General features: G+C 42.6%; 2 protein-coding genes across 2 annotated transcripts; both read right to left on the bottom strand.

The window, feature by feature from the left end:
- Positions 1-131: 131 nt before the first annotated feature.
- On the bottom strand, positions 132-10,289 carry LOC134499869 (fetuin-B-like). Its single transcript, XM_063306740.1, has 7 exons — positions 10,007-10,289; positions 8,573-8,683; positions 7,271-7,358; positions 5,505-5,671; positions 2,664-2,807; positions 1,240-1,329; positions 132-684 (listed from the first exon to the last, which is right to left on the bottom strand). Exons 1-7 carry the CDS (start codon positions 10,211-10,213, stop codon positions 175-177), a joined length of 1,317 nt encoding a protein of 438 aa, XP_063162810.1. The 5' UTR covers positions 10,214-10,289; the 3' UTR covers positions 132-174.
- Positions 10,290-12,787: 2,498 nt separating this feature from the next.
- On the bottom strand, positions 12,788-25,227 carry LOC134499634 (fetuin-B-like). Its single transcript, XM_063306375.1, has 7 exons — positions 24,944-25,227; positions 23,653-23,763; positions 22,352-22,439; positions 19,954-20,120; positions 19,329-19,442; positions 14,479-14,568; positions 12,788-13,923 (listed from the first exon to the last, which is right to left on the bottom strand). The coding sequence occupies exons 1-7, from the start codon at positions 25,148-25,150 to the stop codon at positions 13,378-13,380; spliced, it is 1,323 nt and encodes a 440-aa protein (XP_063162445.1). The 5' UTR covers positions 25,151-25,227; the 3' UTR covers positions 12,788-13,377.
- Positions 25,228-25,295: the final 68 nt, after the last annotated feature.

Raw genomic sequence — 25,295 nt, 5'->3', positions numbered from 1 at the left:
AGCACCAAATGAGCTTTATCAAGTGTTCAGTGGTTACAGCCCACACCAGCCGCAACTCTCCTTCCTTCTTTCTTTCCACTGCATAAAGAGTTTTGCTTGTGTGGAGAGTTTTGATATGTTTCCACTGGACCAAGCTTTCAAGCTTACATCACTCAGTTTTTGTGAAGTTCTGGCCTAGGAGGGTAACGGCAGCTGAAGGCCATGGACCTCTATTGCAAGGTCTCCTGGACATTCAGCTGATTCTGAAAACCCACTGGGGAAGGGAGGAATGGCTGGCCTGGCTGGCTTGGCTGAGGGAGTACTGGGTTTCTGTTCCTGAGGAGCAAGACTGAGGTCAGCGGATGGATTTGGCTCCTGCACTTCTGGAGGAATCGGTTTCTCATCTAACTGCTCTGCTTGAGTTTCTGGTAAGGAGTGGAGCGAGACATGCTTGCTTGAAGGAGGATAGACTATCACCCGCCCCACTGTTTCCTTCTGCTCTGGTAGTGTCTCAGTGATGTCAGCTGAGGGGTGAGGATGGTGTGGCTCCTGGTGGTCCTGCTTATGTCCATTATGTTCGTGATGGTCGGGACGGGAGTGCTGATGATGGTGTCCGAGATCTCTAGGTCTTTCACCATCATCATGGTGTTCCTCCTGCCCAGGTTCCGACCCAGATTGTGGAGTCTGTTCAGCTGTAACTGGTGGCTAGTAAGACAAAAGATACAGAGAAGTGGCTTAAGGGGTTGTCCATGTCTGGCCTATAGACCGTGCTTGCTTATTCTGTGAAATGTTCAAGAGAGTTGGTGTTCATAACTTCTGCTGCCTGGGATGCAGCATGGGACAGCAGTGGAAGACCTTTCCAACTCTATCTCCTCATGGTAGATCTGAATTACCTATGAACTTGTTTGTGTACTTACTGAATTGTGTGTATGGGGATGTTGTTCAATTCTTTCTATTCATTTTTGTATTTTAAGAGTTATAAACTGCCTCACTCCAGAGGCTTTAGGCAGAATCCAAAACTGAAACCTAATAAAGAGCATTACTGAAATAGAAGTAACTAACAATAATCTTGTTAAGCAGATCTTCCTCTACCTGCTTAATCAAGCCAGGTCTTAACTGCTGATTTATTTAGTTATTATTTAACTGAAAAATCTGTTGGCTTGTTCGGTGAAGTCCATCAATGTGTTTTAAAAAGTAAACTATGCTCAACAATCCAGGAGTGAGTATTTTCTGCAGCTGATAGCTGTCTGAAGAACTTACCGGATGCGGGAAGAAATCGCATTTTACGGTGACAAATTTCCGATTTTCTATTCGACTGTCAACCACAGAGCCTTTGCATAGGCCTGCCTCCTAGAGCAAAAGAGAAAATTTTCATCAACAAAACCCCGAAGCTTGAACCTGCCCAGATTTTTTAATATGCAGTGGGACAGCAGTAGAGATGGTTCTTCTGATGTTTTGTATCAAAGGGTCTTCTCCATTCCTCCCTATGGTTGGCATGTCATTTCTCCTCCTGAAAATAATGCTTTCTGTGATCCGGTTATAGTGGATGGCGCCTGTACGGCAAAGCTGAATTCTTACTGTGGAGTCCTTGGTGCTCTCTGTGAGCACCAAGGACTCCGCAGTTCAACCCTGTGCTACAAATATTCTCTTCCACTGAATTCTTACGCTATGCTGTTAGAAACCTAAATTCTTTCTCAGCCCTTTCTTTTGCTGTAGAATCTGGGCTAGATGCCTAATACAGAGTTCAGTGTAATGCAGTAGTTACAGTGGTATAAAACTGATACTTAAATCTGAAGTGAAGATACATTTTCTTACTTCTCTTTTACTGAGGGATATTCCTATTTTCATTTCCGATGCTTTGGGTCAGTTCCCATCGACTTGTTAGCATAACTCACTGTTCTAGGAATACCAAAATATTCTGTTTTTCTTTCAGACTGCAGTGATCCAGCTTTTCTATGGATGGTTGAATAGTTTTCTGGAAGAAGGGAAGATTTTCAGGTGTTCCAGAGGTGAATTCATTATTTTAATTATTTAATTCCTATTGGTATATAATACTGATTCTTGAAGAATTGCACTGCAAAATTCTGGAAAAGTATAATTAACATCATGATTTATAGGTTGGCCTGGAAAATACAAAATTAGATAAGTTTGAATTCAGCTGGACAGCCTGCCTCCTGGAGTTATGGCTGTTGCATCACTGGAGGTTTTAAAGCAAAGGCTGGACAGCCGGTTTCTCGGATGATATGAGAATTCCTGTGCAAGGGGTCCAACCCTATCATTGTATGATTTCTCTCCATCTCTACAAGGTGGAGATATAGCTGATATCATGTAGTTGCTTGATAAAAGTCATGTTCTGAAAGTAATTTTAGATTTAACCTCTGATTCAGTGTGGAATCATTACTGTTTCTTCCATTTCTTTTCATCTAGATCTATTATAGCTATATTAGTATCTGCCTCACAATTGCCCTTCATTTAGAATGGCTGGGTTCATACAACGTGTTAAATCCTAAACCTAGGGTAACAAAAACCAATTCCTGTGCTCACATAAGTTATTCCAAACGAATATACTTTAGTGTGGCATAAGGCAATGGCTTGTTTCACACAACATATAAGATGGCTTCCCCCAAACTATTCAATCTCATTTTCATTGGTTCTGGAGAAGAAATGTACTGGGCTCAGATGACAGACTTTGTAAAAGATGCTTGAATACTCACTGCAGTATCGGATGGGAGTAGAGGACACTTAGTGATGACAGACACAGGCTGGCTTTTGGGACAAGAGGTCTCTTGGATGGTGTATTCCACAAAGTTGGAAGGACCAACAACCCACTGTGAAAAAGTAATAGACAAGAATTAGAGCATTGTCTGCAGTTATGTGCCCCTTAACCAGCCTGGCTAAGAATTATGGGAATCAAAGCCCAACTGATCTAGACAGCACCAAATTTATTATATCATACAACCATTTGAAATGCCAGTGCTTGTTTTGGGGAGGGTCAGTGGAAGTATATAAATACAGAGCATTTGTTTAATGATAAATTGTTAACCTTAAAAAGTTAACACGGTTTTGGACAATTGGTCTTCAAATTTTCCATCAGGGCCTTAAAGTCTGGGAGGTAAGAAAATTGGGTGTAAGGTGAATGTGTTGATGCTTTGGATGGAGGTATTCTTAAGATCAGGATGGTGTGGCTATGAATCTGTTCTTTTTGGAGGCAAAGATGAGCTCAACAGTTGGCAACCTCATGGACATATCCATGTAGTTTTCTTGGCAACAGGATGGGAATAGTTTACTAATGCCTGTTTCCAGGAAGGCCACACTTGTGGTCTCCCTTTCAAGTACTAAACACATCTGACCCTGCTTAGCTTATTAGATCAATCAAGGTCTGCTAGATGCTGCTCCCTGTGATATTAATTTAATTTAATTTAATTTAATTTAATTTAATTTAATTTAATTTAATTTAATTTAATTTAATTTAATTTAATTTAATTTAATTTAATTTAATTTAATTTAATTTAATTTAATTTAATTTAATTTAATTTAATGCTAAAAGGCCAGATGATACTCCATTCTGAGATACTCAGCTCTTCTTTATTTGAAATTCTCCACCTGAAGAGCAAAGCTACAGGAATGTCCATCAAAATTTACCACTTTGGTAGTCGACTGAATAGGAAAAGAAATCTCCCAGTCATAGTGTTCCTCACTAGAAAATGGTAATTTTCTTGAAATGGTAGTAATCGTTTTCAAATTTGCTTATACAGGTAGTCCTCACTTAACAACCATTCATTTAGTGACAGTTTGGACTTTCAACAGTGTTGAAAAAAAGATGAGCAGTTCTGTCATGAGTATTGATGGTGAGCAGGAGGGGCCCCTATCCAGGGGGGAAAGTGCATGCATAGTTTAGAGGCTTTGAACTTTCTTTCAAAGAAACTCAGGGCAGACCCACCTTGAGTTTTGAGTTTATCTGTGTGGGTTTCCCACGCTCTTTCAGTATGGCAGAATTTTCTATCTACTAGAGCAGTTCAATAAACACTAGAGACCAAGTCACTGTCTCAGTGCAGTTCTTCGCTCTAAGTTAGGACAGGTTCTCACACAGGACCGTTGCAGTGTCCCCACGGTCACATGATCACAATTTGGGCACTTGGCAACCAGTTTGCATTTATGACTGTTGCAGCATCCCATAGTCATGTGATCACCATTTTCTACCTTCCTGGCCAACTTCTGGCAAACAAAATCAATGGGGAACCATGTGATTCGCTTAACGAGCACATGGTTCGCTTAACACCTGCAGTGATTCACTTAATGACAGCTGCAAAAATGGTCATAAAATTTGGTCAGATTCACTTAATGACTGCTTCACTTAGCAACCAAAATGCCAGTCTCAATTGTGGTTGTTAAGCGAGAACTACCTGTATTCATACAAATTCATGCAAATATATGAAGCACCTGTTCTTTTGACTTTTATTTTTCTTCTTTGCTACTGCATTTCCTCCTACTCTGATTGTGCCTCAGTGGTAAATTTGATCAATTCTGGGATATTTCTTTAGTCCTGGCATGGACTTCGGTGTCACCTAACTTTTCAACTGAATCTGTGATTCCCTTTTCCGACATGAAAGCATACTGTTTGAGATAAACAGAATGGCCCGGCAAGTATTTAATGAACTATACAATAGGCAGGTATTGGAAATGTGGCAGAGGTGGAAAAGTCACCAGTACTTTTCAAATGAGTCTGTAAGTACTGCTTATGTGAAAGCAATCTTTGCAGTTTGGACTCTGATGCATGGCTATATGGCTAAAGTGATAAACCCTAGTGACTTGCAGGCAATCCCTACTCACCATAGGTAACCACTGAAGGACTATTTATTACAAGCCTGATGCAGTCACTTCTGTACTCCTCTGCACCATCACATTTACCAAAGAACAGAAGCAACAAAGTCATAGGAAGCATCTGTACAATCCCTCTCCATTGTGTGTCTCCTGACATTCACATAGAGCTTTTGCAGTGGCGGTCCCAGTAGACTGGTAGGATGCTAGTACTTCAAATGTTCGTATAGAACAGAACCCTGATATTCAATAATGAAATGTAACATAATAGAATCCAAAGATCAGAGTCCCATCCATGTGGGAAACCTGATGATCCCGGGAAGTCTTCTGGCAGATAAAAATTGAAGTCTTTTTAAAGTCAATTTTGATTCCAGTGTCTCCCATCCAAATATCAACCTGGCCTAACCCTTCTTCGCTAGGTTGGTGGTTTCCTGCCCAATAAATAGTATTTAAGAATACCTGTCCTTAGAATTGGGAACAATTAATGGTGGCTAGGTATACTAGCTACCAATAAGGCAGCCTCCCCTAATCTGTTTTTTTCCAAACTTTTGTGACTGTTACTTCCAGATTTCTTTGAGTTTTATTCCCAACATATCTGAAGCTTGCCACATTGGGAACTATTATAAGAATTAATCTGTTCCAGACAAACCTAAGATATGCTGTAGCACTGAAGCTTCTCACTCAAAAACCCTCAACCCCAATGTTACCTGCGATCTTGCTCTGGTGACATTGAGGATGGTGAAATAATGAACACGGTTGCTTTCAGCATTGAGTTTGGCCAGGCTCTCTGCTGCTGTCTCCTGAAAAGTGGCTTCAGAAGGGTCTCCAGGGGTTGGGCAATCAGGGCAAATTTTTGCCATAGCAGCTGGAGAAACTGTTGAGAACAACAAAGCATACAGTTAGAAGATTGGTCCAGTATACAAGTGGATTTCAGCTCATATATTTAAATGAAAGCACAAGCTGAAGTGCAGAGAACTTGGATTTGATGGAAAATTAAGCATCTTTGTCTCCTGAGCATGTTATGAATGTATCGTCTATAAGGTTGATCCCAGTTGTAGTTGCTTAGCAATTTTTCCTCAATTTTTGAAGTTCATGCTTCTTCCCAAACTTATGTACACATAATTGAAAAATGTCTATCATGCAAGGTCATCTTTAGGAAGTAATAATATAACATGTGAAAGCAAGACAATTAACTACATGTTATAGTTAACCTACCTCTTTTTTGGTTTTAAATAACGGGCCTTGCTGTGTTTTCCAGGTCAGCAGAGGCTCCCTCCCTTCTATGACGCTGAGTCACACAATGCATCGTGAATCGAACATAATATGTAATTTGGGCCTGATTAGCAGAAAAAAAAAATCTGAATTCCATTTTTGGATTAATTCCAAATATTTGTCCCATTGTTCCAATTTGAGGGAGAACTTCAGTCTTGTTATTCCTCTGCTCCTAGTTTAATTCAGGCATTAGAATTAGGGTGCAAAGAGACAACACATTTGTTCTGTCAGGTTTTTTTTTCCTATACAAGTGCAACAAATCCGCACCTCCTAAACTTACTGCAGTATCACAACAACCTTGTACATAGATATCATCCCATTTCTGAGTTTATGGTAAATTTTGCAAACCAAAGAATCTGCACAGGAATATATGTGTTAAAGAGCAATGTGTGAAAAATAAAAATAGACAATAATTCATTAGATTAGGAAAAAAGTTGTGAGAGAGTGCACATGCAAGGAGGGGGGGTGTATAAATGCATATATTAGGAGCAAGGCATATGAAAATGTATAGAAAAGGACATTGGGCCAAAACAACATCTGTGGTTGAGAAATATAGCAAGCTGGAACTACAGATTTAGCCTAAGATACCCCGAAGAATGAAACAAGGGTTTAAAATTTAATTTTGCAGCTTTTGCACCTACTTTTTTAACTTCTATTTAAGGTTTTAGAGGTCAGTAGTGGCTCCCTCCCTTCTATGATGATGAATCACAGAATGCATCATGAATTGGAAAGTTTCATTTGGGCCTGACTGAGAGAAAAAAAAAATCTGAACTCCATTTGTTTTGTTTGTTTTATGGTATAGTTTGCAATCTAAAAATTTGCTCAGAAATGTAGATACTAACCATGAGTGCGTACCAGATCAATATACTTAGTAGAAAATAATATTTTACACTAACAAAAAATGCTTGCAGAAAGCATACACATAAGTGGGTGAAAAATGCATAAATTCGCAAGGACAACGTATAGAAAAAGCAATTGGGCCAAACGCTATCTGTGGTTGAAAAAGGGAACAAACTGAAACTGGGAGATTTAGCTTAAGACACCTTGAAGAAACAAGTGTTTAAAATATCTGTTTTGGTCTTTTTACATCTGTCTTTTTAACTTCTATGGGCAAATCTGTAAAACTGCAGTTGGGAGGTATCTATGCTCGGATAGATTTTTCTTGCAACCCTACATGCGGGCAAACACATAAAATACATACGTGGGTGTAAAACACAGTCATAACTGTACAAGTCCGAATGATCTGAATCCCTGTTGAAATGAGTTATTACTTTGCATTGGCCATAGACCTGGAACAACAGAAGGTAGTTTGTGTTAGCGCCAGCCATTCCGTTCACCAATGATTCCCCGATACCTAATCAGAAGCGGTGCCTTTTCCACACCTTAGACTCAAGTTTACTTTCCTTCCAAAATGAGGAGAGTCAAATTTTCCACATTTCTTGTTTTCCACATCTCTATAGCTCCTGCATTCCTTACTGTGATATTGTACGACCCACTGCCTTTTTTGCACTGCAGAATGTATTAGGGGTTATTAGGAAGCACTCATGCATGCAGCACAGATGATCAATCTGGCAGGCTCCTCAGGTCAGATAGAAGATGAGGAGGGTTGGAGGAGGGTCCATCCATTCCGCCAAGTCTTTGCCTGCTGGCATGGAAAGCGAAGTACACCCACCGTTGTTGTAATGTTGAAAGATTTAATCTGGTTTGTCCTGCTGTGCTGTGTATTCTTGTTGTCCCTGAACTCTCTCGGTCTCAATTCCACCTGATCTACTCCCTGCCTCAGATCAAACTTTAAAGGCCAAAGGGCAGGAGTATTATCTGGGATGACAAAGAACTTTACCACACTTTTAGGAGGATTCAGAGAAATGGGAAGAGGGCAAGAAGAACGCTCAGGAGACCTAAAGTTAAGACCCTGAAGGAGATGTGAATGTTTTGCTCGACAAAAGACTGTTGGGTGGAAGGACAGTCTTCAGTACCAGAAAGGGCGTCCCTTAGAAGAAGGCCAAGAACTGCTTTCTCTCATTCCAGAAAAAGCGCTTCAGGTTGCAGGAGGGCAGATTTGGACTGAATGCCAGGAAGCACTTCCCAAGAGTAAGAGCCATGGGATAGTGGGACTGGTCTCCCAAGAGAAACGATGAGCTCCCTCTCCCCGAACACGCTTACCGGGAGGCACGAGAGCCATCTGTCAGGGATGCTTTCCCTTGGATTCCGGCACTGAGTGGCGGTTGGGCTCCGTGGTCTCCCTGGCCCTTCCAGGGCCATGATTTCATGCGTGCAACGCCATCGATTTGAAATGGCACTTCACTGCACACACACGCTAAGGACACCAATGGCGAGGCGGGAGAAGTGGTGAAGGTGATTCTGAAGAGACAGGTTTGTTACCCCGTGGCAAGTGGGTGGGGTGACTCCCTCAGCCTCCTTTGCAAACCAGTTCTAAACCCAGCTTTGACTTCCTTTCAATCCCCGTAGTTAGTTCTTTTACCGAAGTAGATGGATTACTTACTGTCTCGTGCGCCGGTCTAACGTTGCAGTCTTGCCACAACTTCCTGCTCCGGACATGGCAATCAGTTTCTAACACATCCATGATGAGGTACAAAAGGGCACCAGCAATCCTCTATCGACAAGGAAAGGAAAACTCTTGAAAAGGCAAGGCAGGGTGTCAGTCACTTAAGCACATTGCATGGAAACAAATTAACCTTCAAATCAACAGTCGGGGAAAAAAACCACACACACACACACACACACACCCAAGAAGTCAACCCCTTTCACCCTGTGTCTGGAAACCAACTACACTGTCAGATGACTCCAGCAGTGTCTGGTTGGGAGGTGAGAAGGAGTGGTCCATGCGATGTGCAGTAACTCTACTGGCTCTGGTTTTAATGGTGATCAATGTTTTTCTTCTTTGTTTAACTCCCATGTGGAAGGAATGGGATCCTAAACTAAGCTCCTGAGGGAAAAGCTTTAATCCTGCACAACCTGCACACAACCATCCAGCTCCAAAGTATGCATTTACTTCATGTAACGTCAAAGGAGTCAGCTGCGCACCACAGAAATATCCTTAAGTTACTTTGCTTTAAAAAATTATAATCTCTGAGAAGCTACACTGAAAAATCCTGTCAATCATCATTTCAAAATATATGCATGGAGAAGATTCCAAAAAAGTTTTAGAACATTTACTCTAGTCAAGAAGAAAAATGTTCCCTTCTTTTCACTAGAACTGATGCTGACTGTTTATCACTTTCTGACTTTTTCCTCTTCATGCTTGCTTGCTTAAATTTCCCTCTTTGAATTTAGAACACCAACTCACCATCACTGCTGCATGTCTTTGAGTGATAGATACTCATGGATTCTCTATAAGTTGGGGAGATCAACAGGAAGACACCAAAACACATTGGAGCTTCTTATGCTGACACATTTAAGGAGCACCAGTGTCCACAGACATACGGTGTACTCCAAATGACTTACACCTGAGGCAAAAGATTTATTTTAAACCTGGCAAATACCCATTATGACCAGAATTGGTTCCAACAGGTTAACTTAGAAGGTCTAGGACATGTATAGCCCTGTCTCATTTAAAAAAAGGGGGGGGGAATGGTCAGGGGTATCAAGATTGGCTACCTCTTATAAGGCTACCAATATAGTTGTTTCACTCTGCCTAACGGTAAGGGTGGCGCTGCACAGAGTGTGTAGGACAAAGAGTGACTTCTCCTTCTCTCCCTACCCTCACTTTATTAGTGCTACCAAATCTAGTTTGGAAGAATCTGGATAACCAGCAGATTATAGGAAAGAGCAATTGTTTTCTGTATCTTTTGGGTGCCAATGAATGGTTGTCTACTTTTTTCCAGCTCAGATAGCCCTGTCTTGATTTGACATCTTTAAAGATGGATGCTACCAAATGGAAGGAAAGAAAAAAGTCAGTAGAAGGGGGAGGTCTTACCTGGGGTAGTTGGCGGGCATGATAAATGCGCTGGAGGCTGAGAACGTAGCCTTCCCTGCGATCTGCATTGAGTTTGTTAAGGGCCGCTTCTGCAGCAGCCGTTACCACCGAAGAATTGCATGACTGGGGGAGAAAGCGAAGAGGTGGAGAGGCAACCACCGAGTGAAGCATCAGTATCCCGATGAAGAATGGAATTAAAAGGGCCATTTTGGAAATGTTTGAGGAATCAGAGAAGACAGCCACTGGAGCCAAGCTGGGAGAGCAAGGTTCTGAAAGAGCTTTACATTTCCTTATGTACTTTAAATCAATGGCTAATATTTGTTTTTCTATCTCACTGTGGCCCTCACCTTTAAACCTCAACAAGCACATTATAAACACTGAGGCAATGATTATCAGTCTATACGTTGGCAGGGTGGTTCTGACCAAGCTATCACCACGTTGTTGGGTTTAAGCTAGCGTCATTGCACAGAAAACTATGTTCTTCCTTCCTGGTCTGTCTTTGTCTTGGATTATGAATGAGATGTAGGACCCAGTAGAGTTGACTCACCACTGAAACTATAGTAGTCTTTCCTATTCTCATGTTATGCACATGAGCTCTGATCGTTCCCAGACTCCCATCCAACCTGGGCATAGAGGATTAGGTAAAATGAGCTATGGGAAAATGAGCTAAAATTTAAGTGCAGAAAAAATGTGGAGGGGACTGATTTTGCTCTGGCTCTCCACTTGTCCATTTGGTATAAAAATAGATGTCCATTTGAATGTCGTAGCTCAATGGGCTCAGCGAGTTTTTATCAAGATGTGCATGCCACGGCTGGCTTTAAGAACCAGCAGTCCTATATTGCTGGTCTGTGGCAGCCATCCAGCTTGCGATCATGTTGGTTGGCAGCCAGCATTGCCAGCACAGAAAATGATGTTGTGGGTCAGAAAATGTCTGATACTCTGGTGTTGTTAGCTACACTGAGATTGTAGGTGTGGCTAGTCAGAAAATGACTGATTGATGTTGTTAGCTATAAGGTGACTGACTTTGTAGGTGTGGCTAGTCACGAAAGGATACTACAGGTATCATTAATCACCAAATGTCTGATATTATGGATATTGTTAGCTACAAAATGACTGGGGTTGTGGGGGTCACTAGTCAGAAAATGGCTGATACTGTGGGTGTCATCTGCTGGCATTGGAGGTGTGGCTGGTCACTAAGCATCCATTGATGAGAAGGCAAATTGGAAAAGTATCACACACACACCCCTCCCCCCCACTGTATTCTCTATTTCCCCAGCTTACTAGCACATCATGAGCCAGTATAGTAGAGTTAGTGGTGCTGGACTTGAACTGGGGAGAGTCACTGGATGATTTTGGGCCAGATGTCCTTTCTTAACACCGCCTCCATCACAAGGTGGTTATTGTGAGAAAGTGCTTTGGGCTTGGCACTGGGTTAGCTGCAGACTGCATTTCTCCCAACCCCTTTGATTGTGCTGGAAGAACATTCTCAGAAGGTCAGGTGGACTGAAGCCCAGGGGCCTTGTTTTTTGGTCATTGGGCTGGCCCTCCAAAATGGCCTCCTGCGGGGAGGTCAATGGGTTAAACTTTAACTCTTTCCCAGAAAGAACTGAAAACGGAGGGGTACACAGGTACTGTTCTGGATTGCAAGTATATGTATTTTTCTTATATACTCTTATGCTGTTGTTCTGTTTTGTGAGGTCCTGAGAATCTGTCTATGATGGAGGGATACATATTCAATGAATGAATGAATGAATGAATGAATGAATGAATGAATGAATGACATTACATTGGTGTAGAAGATCCCAAAGTTCAAATCTGCAACATAACAGTTCTTGGAGCATGCTTGTGGCATAGTTAGGGAACCAATGGTCCAAAGAGGTCATGGGTCTCCTTCACCGCACGTATTCAGGTAGAATTTAGAGGGCTCTTTTTCTGGGATGCATTACATGGGATTTCTGCACCAAGCTGTGAGTTGGACCAGTGGTCTAAATCAGTGTTTCTCAAGCTTGGCAACTTCAAGACATTTGCCAGCATGCAATCCCTGGTCCAAATGGCCCCTTACAACTCTATATAATTTGGTTTAGGGTAAAGGTAAAGGTTTCCCTTGACGTAAAGTCCAGTCGTGTCCGACTCTAGGGGGCGGTGCTCATCTCCGTTTCTAAGCCTTGGAGCCGGCGTTGTCCCTAAGGACCCGTCCATGGTCATGTGGCCGGCATGACTCACGGAACGCCGTTACCTTCCCGCCGAAGCGGTACCAATTAATCTACTCACATTTGCATGTTTTCGAACTGCTTGGTGTGCAGGAGCTGGGACGAGCAACGGGAGCTCACCCCGCCGCGCGGTTTCGAACCGCCGACCTTCCGATCGGCAGCTCAGCGGTTTAACCCGCAGCGCCACCGCGTCCCTTATAATTTGGTTTACTCTTGCTGTATTATTAGGCAGAATAAAGAGATGGAGCTATGTGCAGCCAGAAGATAGAGTATAGGAATGTTTGGATTTGTGTCAATCAAATAATGTCTACTGCCTAATTTCAAGGACCTTTTGCTCCAACCTCTAAGTTCGAAAGATCCAGAGAAAAATCCAGTGTCCATAGCCAGTCTACATATTCTTATTTAGTTTGCGAAATGTTCAAAACAACTGGTGATCTTAAATTTTCTCCTTACAACAGGAAAAATGCCCCTCATTCTCACAGGGTTCTCTGCATAGGTTGTGCCTCGGTTTCAAAAGTGCAAAGGGAAGAAACAAACCTGGTTTCTGAAATAACCACTACAAAGGCAGTCATCCCACACGGTGTCTTTTATTGAGTGAGTGTTGTTAAAATTTCCTTGAGCACAAAACTAGTTGCTGTGATGAAGGAGGAAGGGAGGCTCTTATGATGTTATTTACACACTTGAGAAGCTTGTCTTCTGTTGGTAGTAAAGATCTATAAACAGCACAGAATTTGTTGAGCTTTCTAAGTGTTCCCTCTTAAATGCACAAAATGTCATAAAAAGGGCAATGGGTTTTCAGGAAGAATTTCAATTTTAGTGTGAGTCCTGATTCAAACAGGAATATTGATTCTGAACTCTCTTTTTCTCTCAGGTCCAATTCCATAATTAAGGGAATATAGGAGAATGTCTGGATAACAATTGGGCTGCCACTCCTGTGCCTAATTTAGACCAAAGAGCACAGGAAAAGGGAGCCCAATTACCGAGATTTCTTTAGTTGTTAACTTTGGTGCCAGGGAGATGTTCTGGTACACCCACAGATACCAATACAGTCCATATCCAAATGGCCAGACATTTGTTGTAAGGAAAGAGCTCTAGAACCTTCCTTCCTCCCTTTCCCTGCTGGTGGGGAGGACTTTGCTGTGTTTCCTCTGTGTTAAGCTTTCAATGCTCTGCATCACTCAGTGTTTGGGAACTTGCAGCCTGTGGGTGTAGGGGCAGCTGAAGGCCATAGACCTCTATTGCAAGGTCTCCTGGACATTCAGCTGATTCTGAAAACCCACTGGGGAAGGGAGGAATGCCTGGCCTGGCTGGCTTGACTGAGGGAGTACTGGGTTTCTGTTCCTGAGGAGCAAGACTGAGGTCAGCGGATGGATTTGGCTCCTGCACTTCTGGAGGAATCGGTTTCTCATCTATCTGCTCTGCTTGAGCTTCTGGTAAGGAGTGGAGCGAGACATGCTCGCTTGACGGACAGACTATCACCCGCCCCACTGTTTCCTTCTGCTCTGGTAGTGTCTCAGTGATGTCAGCTGAGGGGTGAGGATGGTGTGGCTCCTGGTGGTCCTGCTTATGTCCATTATGTTCGTGATGGTGGGGATGGGAGTGCTGATGATGGTGTCCATGATCTGTGGGTCTTTCACCATCATCATGGTGTTCCTCCTGCCCAGGTTCCGACCCAGATTGTGGAGTCTGTTCAGCTGTAACTGGTGGCTAGTAAGACAAAAGATACAGAGAAGTGGCTTAAGGGGTTGTCCATGTCTGGCCTATAGACCGTGCTTGCTTATTCTGTGAAATGTTCAAGAGAGTTGGTGTTCATAACTTCTGCTGCCTGGGATGCAGCATGGGACAGCAGTGGAAGACCTTTCCAACTCTACCTCCTCATGGTAGATCTGAATTACCTATGAACTTGTTTGTGTACTTACTGAATTGTGTGTATGGGGATGTTGTTCAATTCTTTCTATTCATTTTTGTATTTTAAGAGTTATAAACTGCCTCACTCCAGAGGCTTTAGGCAGAATCCAAAACTGAAACCTAATAAAGAGCATTACTGAAATAGAAGTAACTAACAATAATCTTGTAAAGCAGATCTTCCTCTACCTGCTTAATCAAGCCAGGTCTTAACTGCTGATTTATGTAGTTATTATTTAACTGAGAAATCTGTTGGCTTGTTGGGTGAAGTCCATCAATGTGTTTTAAAAAGTAAACTATGCTCAACAATCCAGGAGTGAGTATTTTCTGCAGCTGATAGCTGTCTGAAGAACTTACCGGATGCGGGAAGAAATTGCATTTTACGGTGACAAATTTCCGATTTTCTATTCGACTGTTTACCACAGAGCCTTTGCATAGGCCTGCCTCCTAGAGCAAAAGAGAAAATTTTCATCAACAAAACCCCGAAGCTTGAACCTGCCCAGATTTTTTAATATGCAGTGGGACAGCAGTAGAGATGGTTCTTCTGATGTTTTGTATCAAAGGGTCTTCTCCATTCCTCCCTATGGTTGGCATGTCATTTCTCCTCCTGAAAATAATGCTTTCTGTGATCCGGTTAGAGTGGATGGCGCCTGTACGGCAAAGCTGAATTCTTGCACTATGATTGTTAGAAACTTAAATTCTTTCTTTCTCTTCTTTCTTTTGCCTGTAGAATCTGGGCTTGATGCCTAATATAGAGGTTCAGTGTGATGCAGTTGTTAAAGTGGTATAAAACTGACACATACATTTGAATAAAATAGATTTTCTTCCTTTTCTCACTGAGGGATATTCCTATTTCTATTTCCTTCTCATGTGATGTGATGCACCACCCAACTCCAGACTGACTCTACATGACTCACAATATAAGAAAACATGATTAAGAAAATAAAATACATAGTAAAGAGGAACAAGATGGGAAATCTGGCCAAACAACACAGACTGTATGAACACACACACACACACACACATATACACACGCACACAAAGCCATACAAACTCATAGCAAACAAAGAATGCCATGCACCCTAGCCCAACCCTGGTCCCTAGCTCAAGGGAACGGCCAAGTCTTTAATGCCTTCCAGCACACCATCAAGGTGGGAGTCTCCCAGATGTTGGGGGAATCACAACAGAGAAGGTGTGCTTCCTTGGTCCTGATAATGGACTCTGCTTAACTGAGACTTGGAATGTACCCATTCTGTTAGCTCGTACTGACCAGGCAGAAAACATGGGAGACTGGTAGTCCCTCAAATGACCTGGTCCTATAGCAAAGCAAGGCCACTACTGCCCACAGAGTTGCATTCTGAACCAGTTGAAGCTTCTTAGTGGTCTTCAAGGGCAGTCCCATATAGAGTGCATTGAAATAGTCAAGCTATGAGGTGACAAGGTTGTGAGTGACTGTCTGGAGGGCTGCCCAGTTCAGGGAGAGGCGCAACTGGCACACCAGATGCAGCTGTGCAAAAGCCCTCTTGGCCATGGCTACCACCTGCTCTTTGAGCAGCAGCTGTGAGTCCAAGAGGGCCCCTAGATTTCACACCATTCTTGAATACAGTTCCATCCAAGAGTAAAGATGGAAAATCTCCAGTGTTAGGTATCCCCAACAACCACAGCCACTCAGTCTTGGTAGGATTGAGTTGGAGTCAGTTTCTTTCCATCTAGGCCTGCATAGCCTCCAGACACTTTTAAGAGCTTGGTTTGACTGGCTTGGGGTTGAAAGGTACAATTGGGTATCATCAGCATACTGATGATACTGGACCACAAACTGACTGATGGCCTCACCCAGCAATTTCATGCAGATGTTGAACAAGAGTGGTCTGACAAGCCTGTTTCCATCTACTTGTGGAATGTTCTAGGGAATGCCAGAATATTCTGTTTTTCTTCCAGATTGCAGTGATCCAACCATTCTTTGGATACTGTATATTGATAGTTTTGGAAGTAGATCTTCCAGAATAGGAAATGACTTTTGGTGTTTCAGATGTGAATTTCATTATTTTCATTATTATATTCCTATTGCTATATACTTTTTGATGGTTGGAGAATTCTCCCGCAAAATTTTGGAAACTGATCCTTAACCTTATGGTTCATAGGTTGGCTTGGAGAATAACAAATTGCTAAGTTTAAATTCAGATACAAACTAAGTGGAACAGCCTTCTTCCTAGAGTTGTAAGTGCTCCATCATTAAAGGTTGGACAGCCAGTTATCTGGGATGAGAAGAGGATTTGTCCTCTGGGCTGGGTTTGGACTAGAAGGCCACCAAAGTCCACTCCAAGCCTATGATTCCATGCTTCCTGTCCATCTCTAGAAAGTGGACATGTAGAATATGTCATCAGGTTGAATGATAAAAGCATGGTCTGAAAGTAACTTTAGACGTTAGCCTCTCCTGCTGCATCAGTGTGGAATCAATACTATTTCTTCCATTTGTTTTCAGATAGCTTTATTGTAGCTAATATTAGTATCTGCCTCCCAGTTGTTCTTCATTTAGAATAGATGGCTTCATACAGTATGCTAAACTCAGGTTAACCAAAGCCAATTCCTGTGTTCACGTTATGTCCAGATTAATGAGCTTAATGTGAATTTTCTTTTCTTATAGTTTTGTGTCCCCTGGGACTTTAAGAGAGTACGAACCACACCTGTAGTACAGAGAGTTCTAAAAAGAGAAACGATGAAGGTACAGGATGTGAATGGTGGTGGAGAGAGAAAGGGGTTTGAGTTGAAGAAGAAGCCAGCTGTGTATATAGGAGGTAAGACTGAACATAAATGGTTTGGTGGAGTGAGCACCAAGACTCTGAAGCTGACGCAGCTGGAGTGAGAGTAGCGGAGCCAAACAGCCTTACAAAGATGCAGACCAGCTACAGCCAGCCTTGAGTAATTGTTTCCCTCCCATCCCTACAAACCGATCAGGACTGAGAAACAAGTGAGAATAAGATAGCAATCACTAGCAACTGCACCAGCACCCTATGGGGACTGGGGTGGGTGGGAAATATATGGCCAAGTGTAGCTTGAAAGAAAATTAAGCCCTGGGTAAAGGAATAGGATTTTCAGTCCCTAAAGCAGAAGGCTAAGAGAAAGAACTGTACCAATCGAAGTGAATATTTGTTGGTCAGGGTTGAACTGTGGAGTCCTGGGTGCTCTCTGAGCCTTGTTGTTTTCTTGCAGACGTTTCATTGCCAGACTGGGCAACATCTTCAGTGCGAAGAGGGAGTGGGCCTTGCTCTCAGTTTACGTACCGTGGCTTGCCCTGCTTGTGTTGGTAGGGGTGTTGTTCTCTCCTTGGGAGTTCCTTGATTGGGCTGTTGTTTGCTGCTTGGTTGGTTGACTGAGTTAATAGTTCCTTGATTAGGGTATATTGTGCTGTTTGATTGTTCATCAGGTGTTAATCCTAGTGTTAATCCAAAACGACAGAGGATTCCTGGAAGCCTGGCACTCAGACCAAGCAGCCATCAACAGACACATAGAGGTAAACAAAATTTACATACCATTCAAAAGAGACAATAGAAAACCTAAAAGAACAGAACACTTCCTCACCAGCAATCAACACCCACATATGCAAAGATTTACACCAGGATTAACACCAGATGAATGGTGTTCTGAAAGAGCTTTACATTAACTTATGTACTTTAAATCAATGGCTAATATTTGTTTTTCTATCTCACTGTGGCCCTCACCTTTAGCACATTATGAACACTGAGGCAATGATTATCAGTCTATACGTTGGCAGGGTGGTTCTGACCAAGCTATCACCACGTTGTTGGGTTTAAGCTAGCGTCATTGCACAGAAAACTATGTTCTTCCTTCCTGGTCTGTCTTTGTCTTGGATTATGAATGGGATGTAGGACCCAGTAGAGTTGACTCACCACTGAAACTATAGTAGTCTTTCCTATTCTCATGTTATGCACATGAGCTCTGATCGTTCCCAGAGTCCCATCCAACCTGGGCATAGAGGATTAGGTAAAATGAGCTATGGGAAAATGAGATAAAATTTAAGTGCAGAAAAAATGTGGAGGGGACGGATTTTGCTCTGGTTCTCCACTTGTCCATTTGGTATAAAAATAGATGTCCATTTGAATGTCATAGCTCAATGGGCTCAGCGGGTTTTTATCAAGATGTGCATGCCACGGTTGGCTTTAAGAACCAGCAGTCCTATATTGCTGGTCTGTGGCAGCCATCCAGCTTGCGATCATGTTGGTTGGCAGCCAGCATTGCCGGCACAGAAAATGATGTTGTGGGTCAGAACCCACCATCAAACAGCACAATATACCCTAATCAAGGAACTATTAACTCAGTCAACCAACCAAGCAGCAAACAACAGCCCAATCAAGCAACTCCCAAGAAGAGAACAACCCCCCCACCAACACAAACTGGACAAACCACAGTATATAAACTGAGAGCAAGGCCCACTCCCTGTTCCCACTGAGGATGTTGCCTAGCCTGGCAATGAAATGTCTGCAAGAAAACAACAAGGCTCAGAGAGCACCCAGGACTCCACAGAAAGAACTGTGCTATTGCTACCTTTACTGCTAAGAAAGGTGTGTGGTTAAGAACACAGTGGAACAGGGAAATTTGTAACTTTGTGGAGTACTGTAAATGATATCCTTGTCATTTATAAATATAGTATAAAGCACAAATTTGTATATAATATACTTAATATACTAGGAGTGTATTGTCTGTATAATAAACCGACCTCTTGTTACTATGATAGGAGAAGCATTCAGCATTCCACAAACTATGGCCAAACTAATATGCGAATAGCGTGGCATAATGTGATGGCTTGATTTATACAACAAACTAAGATAACTGCTGGGTTCCCACAGGCTTTCCAATTTAGGCCTGTCTAGTATGGTTGTTTGTTTGTTTATTTATGAAATTTGTCACTGCCCATCTCCTCCAAACAGAGGGACTCTCGGCGGTTTACAACATAAAACAATGACTATATAATAAAATTCCAATATAAAATATAGACTAAAACAATTTTAAGAAACTACCAAATATAATACAATCCTGAGGGCTATGGTCTCTGATGTATAAATACAGCCATTGAGTCCTGCAGACATGATGAATAAAGGACATGAGCAGGAGAAAATGTGGTTCTTGAGAAGAAATGCATTGAGCCATAATGGCGAGATAGGTTTTATGCAAGGTGTGTGAATACTTACCGCAGTTTCAGATGGGAGGAGAGGGCATTTGGTGATGTCAGACACAGGTGGACTTTTGTGACAGGAAGTCTCCTGCACGGTGTATTCTACAAAGTAGGAAGGACCAACAACCCACTGCAAAAAGTCATAGAAAAACAATTAGAGGGGTCACATTGTCTGCAGGATGTGCCCCTCATAATATTAGGTGCGCTGTCAATCTTTATCAACCTGATGCCCTCCAGAAGAGTTCCCATAATTCTCAGCACCGGGCTCTGGACAACTGGTAGGATGTTGTCAAGCATTCTTATTAATAACAGAATGCTAATATTCAGTAATCAAATTGAATGTAACATTGTCTAAAGATCAGAGTCCCATCCATGTGGGAAACGTGATGCTTCTGGGAAGCTTTCTGTAAGATAAACGTTAAAGTCTTCTTTAAGTCAATTTTGATTCCTGCGGACTTTGTGAATCTGTCTGTGCACTTTCTTTGGCAATGAAGTAGAAGTCAATTGCCCTCTTCTGGGATTATTACTACTATTATTTTTAACGTCTGAGTTTGGCCTAAGCCCTGGCTTTTGTAGTCTCTGTACAAATCAAAGATACAGCATCAAATTTCTTGCTCAAAAATACTCAACCTCAACTTTACCTGTGAACTTGCTTTGGTGACCTTGAGAATGGTAAAATAATGAATATGGTTATTTTCAGCATTGAATTTGGCCAGGGTCTCCTTTGCTGTCTCCTGAAAATCAGCTTCAGAAGGTTTTCCGAGAACTGGACAGTCAGGGCAAGAACGTCTAATAGCAGGATCAGAATCTTTGGAAAAACAAAGCAGTGTCATTTACTGTAAAAAAATTGAGACAATAGATTTGAATTTGAGCTTGTAAATTTAAATGAACTAAAATACAGAAGGCTTGCATCAGCTTGAAAATTAAGCTTCTCTCTCAAAGCTGTATCTAGTCAGGGTCACACCGTTTAGCAACCTGTATAGCATGGAACCAGTGAAGCATGTCACTGTGAGGGGTACAAATCTGAAGGCAGGAAAGGAAGACCTTCTCTCCAGTAGAAGAGAGTCTCTGTAGCTCAGGGTTGAACTGTGGAGTCCTTGGTGCTCTCTGAGCTTGGTGGTTTGCTTGCAGACATGCCATTCCCAAGACCACCTATGCCAACCAGCATCAGACAGGAACACCCCGAGACAAATTCAATCTGGATTAGTTTATGGTAGAATCAGATTCTACAATATAATAACACCTGATGGATGAATATGCCGAGACTGAAGTAATGTTTACTCCGTGATCCATCAATACCTGAAAGCAGTGGTGCAGGAGATGCCTGTTTATCTAAGGTTCAAAGCCCATTTGCAACAACTTCTAGTTCACACAATTCACTCTCTAGCTGGCATAGAATGGCATAGAATGCATGCACGGGTTATCCTTGGTGCCCCTAGATTGGCACATATAACACTTCTGCTGTGCGAGCTGCGTTGGGTACCAGTCTGCTTCTGGGTCCAATTCAAGGTGTTGGTTATCACCTTTAAAGCCCTACATGGCATGGGACCAGGTTACCTAAGGGACCACCTCTTCCCCATTACATCAACCCATTCCACGCAATCATGAAGAGAGGGCATGTTACGGACCCTGTCTGTAAGAGAACTTTGTTTGGCGGGGTCCAGGAGGTGGGCCTTCTCTGCAGTAGGTCCTGCCCTCTGGAACATGCTGCCCCCAGAGGTGAGGTTGGCCCCATCGCTCCTGGCCTTCCGGAGGAACCTGAAGACCTGGCTCTGCCACCTGGCCTGGGGAGGGGAGTACTCCGTGTGGGGATGGCTGGCACCCTAGAGTGCTCCCCACACGCATGGAGTGTGCTAGATCATCTGCCACTTGGATTTTATTTTTATTTTATATTTATATGTGATAATTGTATTTATATTTTATGCATTTGTATTTATTTATTTATTTATTTATTTATTTATTTATTTATCAAATTTGTCACCACCCATCTCCTCCCACCAGAGGGACTCATATAAAATCATTTATATTTTATGATTGCTATTTTAATTGATTGTTTTTATTGTAAACTGCCCAGAGTCCTTCTGCTGGGGGGAGATGGGCGGTAGCAAAAATTTGAATAAATAATAATAATGAAATAATAGTCAGCCATGTTGGTAAAGCTTGAGTCATCAACCCCATCTGATTGCCTGCCTAGGTTCTCATGGGACTGAACCATAAAAGAATGAAGTGCGCTGTTCTGCAGCACATACTGAGGCATACCCTAGTAACCATGTTTAACCTAACTAGCCAACAAGAGTATTTGATTGCAGTTGCTAAGCGATTTTTCCTCATTTCTTAAAGTTTATGCTTCTTCTGCAAACTTATGTACTCATAACTATATCAGGCAAGGTCATCTTTAGGAAGTTACAATATGACGTGAGAAAGCAAAATAACCGTCAATGTGAAAACATGTGTCATAGTTAATATACCTCTTTTAAGTTTTAAACAACAGCCCTTGTTGGGTTTTAGAGGTCAGTAGTGGCTCCCTCCCTTCTATGATGATGAATCACAGATTGCATCATGAATTGGAAATTTCATTTGGGCCTGACTGAGAGAAAAAAAAATCTGAACTCCATTTGTTTTGTTTGTTTTATGGTATAGTTTGCAATCTAAAAATTTGCTCAGAAATGTAGATACTAACCATGAGTGCGTACCAGATCAATATACTTAGTAGAAAATAATATTTTACACTAACAAAAAATGCTTGCAGAAAGCATACACACAAGTGGGTGAAAAATGCATAAATTCGCAAGGACAACGTATAGAAAAAGCAATTGGGCCAAACGCTATCTGTGGTTGAAAAAGGGAACAAACTGAAACTGGGAGATTTAGCTTAAGACACCTTGAAGAAACAAGTGTTTAAAATATCTGTTTTGGTCTTTTTACATCTGTCTTTTTAACTTCTATGGGCAAATCTGTAAAACTGCAGTTGGGAGGTATCTATGCTCGGATAGATTTTTCTTGCAACCCTACATGCGGGCAAACACATAAAATACATACGTGGGTGTAAAACACAGTCATAACTGTACAAGTCCGAATGATCTGAATCCCTGTTGAAATGAGTTATTACTTTGCATTGGCCATAGACCTGGAACAACAGAAGGTAGTTTGTGTTAGCGCCAGCCATTCCGTTCACCAATGATTCCCCGATACCTAATCAGAAGCGGTGCCTTTTCCACACCTTAGACTCAAGTTTACTTTCCTTCCAAAATGAGGAGAGTCAAATTTTCCACATTTCTTGTTTTCCACATCTCTATAGCTCCTGCATTCCTTACTGTGATATTGTACGACCCACTGCCTTTTTTGCACTGCAGAATGTATTAGGGGTTATTAGGAAGCGCTCATGCATGCAGCACAGATGATCAATCCGGCAGGCTCCTCAGGTCAGATAGAAGATGAGGCGGGTTGGTGGAGCGTCCATCCGTTCCGCCAAGTCTTTGCCTGCTGGCATGGAAAGCGAAGTACACCCACCGTTGTTGTAATGTTGAAAGATTTAATCTGGCTTGTCCTGCTGTGCTGTGTATTCTTGTTGTCCCTGAACTCCCTCGGTCTCAATTCCACCTGATCTACTCCCTGCCTCAGATCAAACTTTAAAGGCCAAAGGGCAGGAGTATTATCTGGGATGACAAAGAACTTTACCACACTTTTAGGAGGATTCAGAGAAATGGGAAGAGGGCAAGAAGAACGCTCAGGAGACCTAAAGTTAAGACCCTGAAGGAGATGTGAATGTTTTGCTCGACAAAAGACTGTTGGGTGGAAGGACAGTCTTCAGTACCAGAAAGGGCGTCCCTTAGAAGAAGGCCAAGAACTGCTTTCTCTCATTCCAGAAAAAGCGCTTCAGGTTGCAGGAGGGCAGATTCAGACGGAATGCCAGGAAGCACTTCCCAAGAGTAAGAGCCGTGGGATAGTGGGACTGGTCTCCCAAGAGAACGATGAGCTCCCTCTCCCTGAACACGCTTACCGGGAGGCACGAGAGCCATCTGTCAGGGATGCTTTCCCTTGGATTCCGGCACTGAGTGGCGGTTGGGCTCCGTGGTCTCCCTGGCCCTTCCAGGGCCATGATTTCATGCGTGCAACGCCATCGATTTGAAATGGCACCTCACTGCACACACACGCTAAGGACACCAATGGCGAGGCGGGAGAAGTGGTGAAGGTGATTCTGAAGAGACAGGTTTGTTACCCCGTGGCAAGTGGGTGGGGTGACTCCCTCAGCCTCCTTTGCAAACCAGTTCTAAACCCAGCTTTGACTTCCTTTCAATCCCCGTAGTTAGTTCTTTTACCGAAGTAGATGGATTACTTACTGTCTCGTGTGCCGGTCTAATGTTGCAGTCTTTCCACAACTTCCTGCTCCGGACATGGCAATCAGTTTCTAACACATCCAAGACGAGGTACAAAAGGGCACCAGCAATCCTCTATCGACAAGCAAAGGAAAACTCTTGAAAAGGCAAGTCACCTTAAGCACATTGCATGGAAACAAATTAACCTTCAAATCAACAGTCCAAAAAAGACAAGAGGTCAATCCATGTTCCTTGATGTCAAGAATCCAGTTGTGCTGTTAGATAAATCCAGCAGCTTCCTTGAACAAGACAAGGGGGTCCAAGTAATACAAGCGTAGTTGTGGTGGCAGTGTGATACAAGACTGATGTTTTTTCTACACACTTGACAATATTTCGCACATCCCACAAAGGTTTGTTGCTCTGGTGAGATGCTGCAGTGCTGCTGCTTTCTTTCTGATGAAGGGAGAGAGGACCTCTAGACACTACTGGATGGATCCTGTTTTAATACTGCAGTGGACAGAGCGCTCCGCTGCATCTATGGCAACTGGTTACTTTGGGTAGGACAGGACAGGCTGCATAATGCAGACACCTTGGTCCTTCATCAGTTTTAACTTTTTTCTCTTCTCCCTTGTTTAAATTTCCTTCTCTGAATTTAGAAGACCAGCCACCTGCCTCTCTGAGGATCTTTAAGTGATATATAAGCCTTGTTCAGTTGGAAAGTTGGGCAGAAAGACACTGCAGCATTTTGGGACTTTGTATGCCAAGAGATTTAAAGGGCACCAGTGTCCACAGAATCAGGGCTTCCTCCAGAGGGTTTAGCACATGAAGCAAAATATTGATTTGAATCCTAGCAATGGGTGAATATCCATTATCACCAGACCTGATCTCCACAGGTTAACTTAGAAGGTCTGGGACAGGCATTGCCCAGTCCCATTCAAAGAAAAAAAAAGGGTGGGGGGAATGGCCAGGGGTTATCAAGATCTGCCACCAAATATACTGTACAGTAGTTGCTTCATTCTGTCTACTGGTAAAGCTGGCCCTGCACAGAGCGTATAGGACAAACAGCAGCTTTGCCTTCTCTCCTTACCCTCCTTACTTAGCCCTATTTTATTAGGGCTACCAAATCTAGGCTAGCAGAATCTGGGTGACCAGTAGATTCAAGGATAGCATGATAGCTTCCTATATCTCTTGTGTGCCATCGGGTGATTTCCTAGATTTTTTTTCTGCCCAGATACATTAGTGCTGCTGTGATTTGACACCAGATTGGGTGGTGCTGAGTGGAAGGAAAGAAAAAAGTAGAAGGGGGAGATCTTACCTGGGGTAGTTGGCGGGCATCAAAAATGCGCTGGAGGCTGAGAACGTAGCCTTCCCTGCGATCTGCATTGAGTTTGTTAAGGGCCGCTTCTGCAGCAGCCGTTACCACCGAAGAATTGCATGACTGGGGGAGAAAACGAAGAGGTGGAGAGGCAACCACCGAGTGAAGCATCAGTATCCCGATGAAGAATGGAATTAAAAGGGCCATTTTGGAAATGTTTGAGGAATCAGAGAAGACAGCCACTGGAGCCAAGCTGGGAGAGCAAGGTTCTGAAAGAGCTTTACATTTCTTTATATACTTTAAATCAGTGGCTAATATTTGTTTTTCTATCTCACTGTGGCCCTCACCTTTA

The sequence above is a fragment of the Candoia aspera genome, chromosome 6 (assembly GCF_035149785.1).
Source record: "Candoia aspera isolate rCanAsp1 chromosome 6, rCanAsp1.hap2, whole genome shotgun sequence".
Taxonomy (NCBI): domain Eukaryota; kingdom Metazoa; phylum Chordata; class Lepidosauria; order Squamata; family Boidae; genus Candoia; species Candoia aspera.
This window is presented reverse-complemented; position numbering and strand designations above follow the sequence as displayed.

Coding starts and splice junctions, on each gene's coding strand:
- LOC134499634 (XM_063306375.1), bottom strand. CDS start 25,150: ATGGCCCTTTTAATTCCATTCTTCATCGGGATACTGATGCTTCACTCG. Junction 22,440..23,652: donor TTAGACCGGCACACGAGACA/GTAAGTAATCCA, acceptor CTGTTGTTCCAG/GTCTATGGCCAATGCAAAGT. Junction 20,121..22,351: donor TGACTGTGTTTTACACCCAC/GTATGTATTTTA, acceptor GTTTTTCCAAAG/ATTCTGATCCTGCTATTAGA.
- LOC134499869 (XM_063306740.1), bottom strand. CDS start 10,213: ATGGCCCTTTTAATTCCATTCTTCATCGGGATACTGATGCTTCACTCG. Junction 8,684..10,006: donor ATGCCCGCCAACTACCCCAG/GTAAGACCTCCC, acceptor CCTTGTCGATAG/AGGATTGCTGGTGCCCTTTT. Junction 7,359..8,572: donor TTAGACCGGCGCACGAGACA/GTAAGTAATCCA, acceptor CTGTTGTTCCAG/GTCTATGGCCAATGCAAAGT.